The sequence below is a fragment of the Amphibalanus amphitrite genome, unplaced genomic scaffold (genome assembly GCF_019059575.1).
Source record: "Amphibalanus amphitrite isolate SeventyFive unplaced genomic scaffold, NRLGWU_Aamphi_draft 000674F_arrow, whole genome shotgun sequence".
In the NCBI taxonomy this organism is placed as follows: Eukaryota; Metazoa; Arthropoda; class Thecostraca; order Balanomorpha; family Balanidae; genus Amphibalanus; species Amphibalanus amphitrite.
Genome location: NW_024882168.1, coordinates 17,554 through 26,641, shown reverse-complemented (window position 1 = coordinate 26,641; position 9,088 = coordinate 17,554). Strand labels below are relative to the sequence as shown.

The 9,088-nt window shown below is 47.8% G+C and overlaps 2 protein-coding genes across 2 annotated transcripts; both read left to right on the top strand.

Moving 5' to 3' along the window:
- The first annotated feature begins 4,076 nt into the window (after nucleotides 1-4,076).
- Nucleotides 4,077-8,984, top strand: LOC122364401 (post-GPI attachment to proteins factor 2-like). Its single transcript, XM_043334725.1, has 2 exons — nucleotides 4,077-4,170; nucleotides 7,388-8,984. Exon 2 carries the CDS (start codon nucleotides 7,457-7,459, stop codon nucleotides 8,237-8,239), a length of 783 nt encoding a protein of 260 aa, XP_043190660.1. The 5' UTR covers nucleotides 4,077-4,170; nucleotides 7,388-7,456; the 3' UTR covers nucleotides 8,240-8,984.
- Nucleotides 5,019-7,112, top strand: LOC122364400 (post-GPI attachment to proteins factor 2-like). The gene has a single exon (XM_043334724.1). The coding sequence runs from the start codon at nucleotides 5,642-5,644 to the stop codon at nucleotides 6,431-6,433; it is 792 nt and encodes a 263-aa protein (XP_043190659.1). The 5' UTR covers nucleotides 5,019-5,641; the 3' UTR covers nucleotides 6,434-7,112.
- Nucleotides 8,985-9,088: the final 104 nt, after the last annotated feature.

Genomic DNA, 9,088 nt, shown 5'->3' with positions numbered 1-9,088 from the left:
TGACTTCCGTTTGATGGGGTCCCTATATTGACAGAAAGTGAGGGAGGTAGAGAAAGAGAGGGAGGAAGAGAGCGAGGGAGGGATAGAGGAATAAAAGAAAATGGCGGTGCTCCATAAACGGGAAACGTTTCCAATTAACGTGAGGTGCTCGTAACAGTCATGAAGAAGCAAACAAATTTATGAAAAGCATATATACGTTCAGAGGCGTTACTAACGGGTAAATGTGTGAGAAAAATGAATGATGATGTATTTTAGGGATATCGTAGGTGTTAATTCCTAATTCATGCAATTTAAGCTTTGCCGTTCAGTTTCACAGAGTTAATGCATAATTTCTCGCTCACTTAGGTGCACCCACGGCTCTAGAAAGTCGGTAAACGTTTGATAATCATTGTTAGAGCCGCACCAAGATTGAGCCGATAGGATATTCGATAATCATACCCAAATAATCCTGTAATTACACCTCTCAATTCTACCTTGGAAAAAATATTTGGAACGACTCGCTTCAAAGAGCGTTTGATAATCGAATGCATAAGTAGACAAACGGAAACATCGTGCACTGATAAAGCCGATTCCACAAACTAAACACGCTTTTTGTGAACACTTGTCCCTGTCGCCTGACCTCAGTTAGCACCTAAATATTATGTCTATTACCTATGCTTCTCGTCAGTGGTCGTTCCTATGGAAAGTGTGCAGGCTATCAGCACAGTTTGTGTGCAGGCTACAGTTTGTGTGCAGGCTATAAGCACAGTTTGTGTGCAGGCTATAAGCACAGTTTGTGTTCAGGCTTACCTAAGCACAGCTTATGTGTAGGCTATATGCACAGTTTAAGTGCTAATTGATTTAAATCTATTAGTTTTTAACAGTGCTTCACTACCAATATTTATTACAATGCCCTATATTCAGACTCTGCAGTATAGTGTTATGCTGACGGAGGCACATGCCCCTCCCCCCCCCCTCTCACTCGTCCCCGCTGTCCGCTCCAGACTGCTCCCTCTCACCCCATTGGTCTCGGAGTGCGGTCTGTCCGAGCCACTGACTCCCTGGATTTGTATCTGAACCACAAACCCAGCTGTCCGTGCACTTTATGGACTGTGTGGATTCTCGGGGCCAGGAATTCTCTATTTTTATTCTCTATTCTCTTTCTCTATTTCTATTTTTTTCTCAATTCTCTATTTTAATTCTTATATTTTTATTTTTTATAGGAATTCTCTATATTTTATTCTCCATGCTCACGATAGACGGACATTTTTACTGTGCGTTAATATTTTCGGTAACGTTCTCTTTTGGGATAGTCTCGTGAACACTCCATTATTGTCGTATGCTCTATTTTCTTGCTCACTTAATCTCACTCTCTCTCTCTCTCTCTCTCTCTCTCTCTCTCTCTCTCTCTCTCTCTCTCTCTCTCTCTCTCTCTCTCTCTCTCTCTCTCTCTCTCTCCCTCTCCTCTGGCAGCGAATACGTCTGTTTTTGGACCACTGACAACCCCTCTCCGCCCTCTTCCCATGCTAACAGCAGCTGCGGCGGGGGTTATCCTCGCCTATCGCTCAGTCCGCACTCGGACCATTGCACCCCGGTGACAGTAAAATAAGGCCACTCCGGAGACAGCCAGCTCGCATTATGATGACGTCATTGGCTCTCAACGGGTCGGCTCAGAAACTGGAACGGCGTGGTCGACTGGTATCGGGAGAAACCGGGCTGAGCTTGGGTTGCATGGGTTGGGCAGTGGGCACTGGGCATTTGTAAGAGGCATTTGTGTTAGGAATGAGTTTGGACAGAAGAGTGCTTTTACGGGCTGGGCCTCTGTATAAAGGCAGTGTGGGTTGGGTCATAGGTATGAACACTGAACAGTTCCCATGCCTCTTTATTTTTATTTTGTCGGATAAAAATCGGTTATGCATTAGGTAAAGCCGTAACTTCACTTAAAAATTAGGTCCAGTTTGGGTCATAGCCTGGATTGGTCTGGTGTGCTATAGGACTCAAATCCATCGTCCGGGCGGACCTGGGTCTGATCTGGTCTGTGACTCCCATGTGGTTCGGGAAGGGTAGGTCTGGGGCACTGATCCGGAATTAGTCTGTGGTCTGGGCTTGGAGCATATCTTTCTGGATGTGCAGCGCAGCGCCAATTGCTGTCGACTGTCGTCGAGTCTGGGTCGCGTCGAGCCGGGTATGGGTCAAGCCTGAGGGCTGAGCAGAAGAGCGCTGGCCCCCCGTCCCACGTGGAGCTCCCGCTACCCCACGGCCTGCAGTCATTATTCAATATTCATCGTCCCCGTGACCTGCTCCCCGGGGTGTATTTGAATACGGCCGCTGGGCCCGCGGGGACGGACCACGGCTCGCCGGCTCGGCCCGCTCTCCGGGCCGCCATGCGTCTTTGTTTCAGCTTCCCTAACAGAAGTCCATCCCTGAGGCCGAGCCGAGCCGCCGTCAAATGTGACGTATGGTGCTCGGTAATATGCTAAAAATATAGGCTAAAACAGTCCTTTTCGGGAGAATCTCGACTAGAATTGAAGACATGTGTCAGATATTTCCAGCTAGGCGGATAATGGATGAAAAAGGTCGCCTTATGACAGCGTTTCGTTTATGAATAGCGAGTCTGCCTGGAAACAAAGAAGTCGAGTCGACCATTAGGCAAATGTATGAGACATCTGCCGACGGACCCATCGCTCTTTTCATCCCGCCGTTAGCCTTCAGACTATGGCTAGGGCTATTGGGATCAGCTTCGGTACCTTTTTTGAATGCTTGATAATGCGGTTCCCGTTGCCATGCGTGATCAACCCCTTGTGCACAGGACAGGCTAGGCTACGTGATACCTTAAATTCCTTTTGGTGGCGAAATTTTTCATTTTCAACTCATCAGGTCCGGACTCCGGATCGACTGATGACCTATGTGCGGCAAATCTAGCTGATATTAAGGTGGCCGTTTTATTTAAAACTGGATCACCTAAAAATATCGCTTTTTCATAAAAAGAGACGCAGGTAAAAGGGATCCGTTTAGGCAGCGCTCAACGCTGATTGGTGGGGGAAGCAGGCTAAGCCGGAAGCCCTCAATCATCAATCCGAATTCAAGCGGGCCACCATTCCACATTCGAAGCAAAGCGTATAAATTAAGAGGTATCAACCTCCCCAATTATATCGATCCGGCTTAAATAACAAGCATTCAATTGGTAAACGGTAGTCGGCAGGGCTGCGGAGTCGGAGTCGGAGTCGGAGTCGGAGTCGGTCGGAGTCGACAGTTGTGACCGGAGTCGGAGTCGGAGTCGGAGTCGATTTTAGAAACCCGAGCCGGAGTCGGAGTCGGAGTCACCGAAAATCTGTCGACTCCGCAGCCCTGCTAGGTCTGCGGAGTCGGAGTCGGGAGTTGGAGTCGGTCGGAGTCGACAATTCTGCCCGGAGTCGGAGTCGGAGTCGGAGTCGGAGTCGCCGAAAATCCATCGACTCAGCAGCCCTGGTAGTCGGTACAGCTCCTATTGCGCCGAGCCCCGAGCCCGGTCTTCCCTCCTTGGCAGGATGCCTACACACTACACAGTGCCTATATATAAGTTGGGCGATATAGTGTAATTCCTCACAAAGCACATGGCTATGCAAAAGCTCAGGTATGTCCTAGCTAGGGGTTTGGGTATGTCCTTGGGTATGTTGAAAGTGAAGCCCCAGGAGGCCGCAGGAGGCATGCAGGACCGTAAAAGGTGCGTGAAGACCACACCCCTGATTTTGTCACGATATTCGATTTTTATACATTTTTTGCATTTTTTCAAACAAAAAACTTTCGCAATGCTATTCAACTATTTGGTGCTTTTTATATACCTACCTATCTTGAATTACACCTATATCCTCTCAAGTTATGAGCTAAGCTCAAGCATCTCTCTTGCATCTTCAACTAGGTCTTATAATATAGTGCTCTTATTCCACTAATTTTCCAATCTATTTTGTCGTACTTGCGCTGCATATGTCTAAGAAATTTGGAATGAGTTTCCTGTTCAGTAGCCCGCTGATCGCTAGGCAACCTGCTTTTATGACGTAAGAGAATGCCTATCTGTAGCTTGTTGCCAAACAACTCACAAAAAAAGTTGGGTGTGGTTGAAACGAGTATGTAATAGAACACAGCTAACAAGTATTCCTTGTTGATGGCGGAAACATTATGTCCTCTTCTTGCTGCTGTGTTGTGGGGTTTTAGGTGTGTATTGGTATTATTGGAATATTTATCAATTATTTTCGCACATTCATCAGTTCTCAAGCTCTAGCTTATGTCATGTCTTATCTCGGCAAATCCCTCTTTTGCACCCTGGGCTCAAAATTGAGTAAAAACCACACCATATCGTCACAAACCATGCATCATAAATTTTCAAGACCGATGTCCTTACTGTATTTTTTAACGAGGCCGAAGGCTGAGTTAAAAAATAAGTAAGGACTGAGGTCTTGAAAAATTATCACCAGACGAGTTTGGTATGTATTTTACTGTATGCTAACGATAAATGTATGTTCTGGACCGAAGGTCATAGCCAACTTAGGAACAAGACCAGCCCAAAATGTTGGCTTAAGTGCAAACTGGTAATGCATTTTTGACCATGGTCAATTTGCTTACACCAGTCATTACCAGGCATACAGAACATTGACATATTGACACAGTTTGTGGGTTAAATAGGATTCTTCATTGCTGCATAATGCATTGAATTCTGTGTTCCTGACTTCACTTATTACTCGGGAATGTCTCAGTAAATAGGTTATCAAAGTTTGAATATTGAAAGATAGCAGCATGTTTTCACTCTTGCTGTATTGCTCAGCCTCCACTAAGTTTCACAATGTGTATACAAGCTAAATAAGTGCCTCATTGCCCCAGTTACAGTTATTTTGATTGTATCTACTCTTGAATCTTGATGTTAAATGCCAGTAAACAATGGTGTCAACTTTGTGCACACTTGCAATATATTTTGAATACCTAAAGCCACAGATAACAGTAGTACTACTGTTATCTGTGCTAAAGCTTTAATGAAATGTTTGTTGCTATCTTTCCTCCAGTTTTTTTTTCACACAGCATTTTAATCCAGCCATCCTTACTTAGCAAGGTCCTGCAGAATGCCAAAAAAATAGAGCTCAGGATGATAAGCCTTTGCTTTTTCAAAATCTCATACCATTACACTGCCAATTTTGCCTTTGTTTCTTTATTATATTGCCAATTTATTTGGGAATGTTGATGGAACATGAACTGTTGCCACGCCTATGGTCTCAAAGTCTTTCTCTGTCCCTATCTTTGTATACCCTTGACTCCAATCATTTTGATATTTGTTTCGCATACCCACCAGATGCATAGATACTTTCCTTATTCACCTTATATGCATGATGATCACCTATTGGTCTTTTTTTTGTTCTGAATGATGGCCTCTGCTTTGTACTTTATATTTTTATTTCATTTTCATTTACATTGCATCTGCTTCTTTTGACCTATGTTCAAACTTAATTTTAATTCTTATTGCTTTTTGAGGTAGGTAAGACACGAATTTCTGTGCCATGCTAACCAGCGTCATTCATATTTGGCCATATGCTAAGTCGGGACATTATTTAAGTCACAGAACCACTGCATCGTCAGACAGCCCTGGTGCCTCACCTAATGCTGCCGTGTGCGCCAGTGTGACCTGCCCGGCGGCCCGATGGGCTCCAGTGAGGTGCTGTACCAGCCGCTGCTGGGCGAACCTCCCACCGAGACGCTGCTCTCCGGCAGCGGGCGGCTCCGGCTCCGGTTCCGGCACGTGCTCCTGGTCGCCGTGGCGCTGCCGCTGTTCGGCTTCCTCTTCTGCGTCGGCTGGTCGCTGCTCTTCCACTTCGAGTCAGCGACATCAACCCACTGCAAGGTGGCCAACTACCTCCCCTCCCTGTCAGCAGCCATAGGAAACTTCACCGTGCAGAGGCGCGTCTGGAAGGCAGTGATCGCGCTGCACGCGCTGCCGCGCTTCCTGATCGGGTACCTCTACTACGGCTACTGGCGGCGGACGCTGGCGCCGCTCCACTCAGCTCGACTGCTGCTTCTCACAGCACAGGTTTTCTACGTCAGCGAGAATTTCGGCCTGCTCGGTCTGTCGTTTGTGACGTCAGCGGAGAATTTCCCCGTGCACAAGTCGGGGTTTATTTTGTTCCTGACGTCGGCCGGCTTCTATATGCTGCTGACGATCTGGCTAAGTGGCCTGCCCCGCGCGAGAGTCACAACACGCCGCGAGAGAGTCTCCAGCCGGAGGAAACGCCTCCTGTTTGGAGTCTATTGCACGTGTCTCACGTTGTCTATGTACTTTTACGCGAGGCATAACGAGAGCTGCGAGGCTGGTATCTACACGCTCTTTGCGCTCAGTGAATACCTGGTGGTGTTGTCTAATATAGCGTTCCACGGCACCGCTTATTGGGATATGTATGAGAGGGTGTTCGATTTCGGTACATGCAAGTGGTCGTAGCCGCAAGAGTCTGTTGGGCCTTGGTGATCTAGGGCATGAGCTAGACGGAATCTGAGCATTTCAATCTCGGTTGTTTTGCTTTGGAAATCATCTATTTTTTACCACTTTCTACATTGTTTGTTATTTTGCCTTTATAAGTGCATCCTGAGTGCATGTACAGCCGCATCGTGCGCGTACATTATGGTGCCGAGTACCACGACGTATACTCGTAGTAATACACCTGCGCGGATGTGGCCGTGATTTCCAATGGGCTCAAAGATTTGGGTCTTAGTTGCATGTCTTGGCTCCCTCCTGTGGTTCGGTGATGAGAGTTGGTCATGTTTGTCTTTTTCGCAGTGTTTGGTTTCTTCATGGTCAAACTCACAGTTCAGATATACCGATTTTTTGTGTGTATTTATCTCAGCCTGTGTTGTTTATTACACCAATCTTCTGTAGCATACCGCTGGAGTCCGTCATGCCTTCTGTTTAGATGGATTCCTAAGGTTCATTCATTCCTGTGCTGATGTTGGGTGTATTAATTGTGGTGCGATCTTGATTGTGATATTTTTGGAAGACGTTCGTCTCATTATTGATCGTTCATGGCCGCGGAAGTGCGTTTTGACCTTATTCGTGGATGTGCCTTGTATTTGGACACTGGACGTGGTTGTTATTTATAATACATGCTTTACATACATCCTCATTATCGTTTTCTTACGCTAGACATACATTGGGGCTTGGGCACATTATATCAGAAAGACACTAAAAGATCTGCAAATATTGACAGACATTTTGTTAGGCTGCATGCTGCATCACAATCATGAAAGCTACGAAAGAAACACCTTTAGTTCAGTGCACCGATAGTTTTATTTACGTCCTGCCACAAACCCCTCACCCCAATCCCCGATAGCACGTCCCACCCACCCCAGTTTGCCCGGACGGCACGTTCACTGACTGGTTTCGTCCGTCCGGCGACAGAGAGCGGCGGCGGCGGCGGCCGGGCGGGCGGCTCGGCTGAGGGGCGTGCCAGCCTGCTGAGGGGTCGACATGGTCCTCCCGGGCCGGCGCCAGTACCGGTACACCCCTCTGAGCACCGACCGGTCTCCGGCGGAGCGCGGCCCGCGGCTCCGCTTCAGACACCTGGCTCTGAGCACCGTATCGCTACCTCTCTTCGGCTTTCTCTTCTGCGTCGGCTGGTCGCTCAAGTACAACTTCGAGTCGGCGACGTCCACCCACTGCAAGGTGGCCAACTACCTGCCCTCACTGTCGGCGGCTATCGGTGGATTTACCGTCCAGAGGCGCGTCTGGAAGACAGTGATCGCGCTGCACGCGCTGCCCCGCTTCCTGGTCGGCTGGTTCTACCTCACCTTCTGGCAGGAGACGCTGGCGCTGACGCTCAGCGCTCGCGCTCTGGTGCAGGCCGCCAATGCGCTCTACATCTGCGAGAACCTCGGCCTGCTCGGTCTCTCCTTCGTCACATCCTCAGAGAACTTTCCCTTCCACAAGGCGTCGTTCATCGTGTTTCTGTTCTGCTCAGAGTTGTACATGCTGATCACATGCTGGCTGAGCTGGTTACCTCGTCTCTATCCCGTCAAGAGACTCGACGCTCGCTCTCGGCGCCACAAGCTGCTATTCTTCATGTTGAACTTTATCAGCCTGGTGTTCGCCATGTTCTTCTATGCGCGCCACAACGCCCGCTGCGAGCCGGGGGTGTACACGCTGTTTGCGCTCAGCGAGTACGTCGTCGTGTTGTCCAACATCGCCTTCCACATGACGGCCTACTGGGACTTCCACGATAAGGTGCTGGACCTGGGAGAGGGCTTGGTGTGAATGATGCCAGTCAGTCGGCGTGTGGGTGGCGGTAAACCGATGTGCCAGCAATGCCAGCTAGTCAGCTCATCAGCAAAACGTCCAACGAAGCCATACAGAGTGATTTCATGTGTAGCGTGCTTAGTTTTTTTTTTTTTTTAACGCACAGCGTTTAAAGCGAGTATTTATTTTGGGCGTTCGTTCAACGTTCGGCGAGAGTTTATGAATAGTAGCACATTTATTTCACATCTGAACTTGGCTCACCAGGCATGCTAGAGGTGAAGTTACGTGTTTGCGCGGTAGATAGATAGTGCCAGATTTTTAATTGTCTTGTGTCGAATAGCTTGTATCGCTTGATACTAACTACTAAGCTTGCCAGTTGCCAGTAATGTTGAAATCACACTACCCCAGTCAATGTAGTCGTGAATTTAAGTGTTTTATGCCGACTTGCGGTTAGTACGGTAGTACCTCGAGGCTTTTTACAGGTAACGCGGCTAAGTAATGCATTGCATTTTGTCAAGCAGCGGCCACTGTGGTGATTCGCTCAATGTTCCGAAGGTCCGTGCTAGCCTGACTTACAGCCTGTGAGTCTGATGTTTGTGTTAAGTCATCTCATGGCCATATTTGCTTGAATAAGTCATCTTTGTCCCTCTTGTTTAGTTAAGCTTGTTTCAAGTGCAATTTGACTGAAATGGAATCAATTACGGACATCTATCTCAGTTGCCATTCATGGGTCTGCGAATACATGTGACAATTTGCTTGTGAATGTCCCTGCCCATTCTTCAACAAAGATATTCTGATAGGCCCAGCAGTAACGTGGAGCGAAACAAATGTCTGGAGAGGACTAACTTTGCTGGTGCGCACGCATCG

Excerpts from the sequence above, each read along its gene's own strand:
- LOC122364400 (XM_043334724.1), top strand. The coding sequence starts at position 5,642 with ATGGGCTCCAGTGAGGTGCTGTACCAGCCGCTGCTGGGCGAACCTCCC.
- LOC122364401 (XM_043334725.1), top strand. The coding sequence starts at position 7,457 with ATGGTCCTCCCGGGCCGGCGCCAGTACCGGTACACCCCTCTGAGCACC.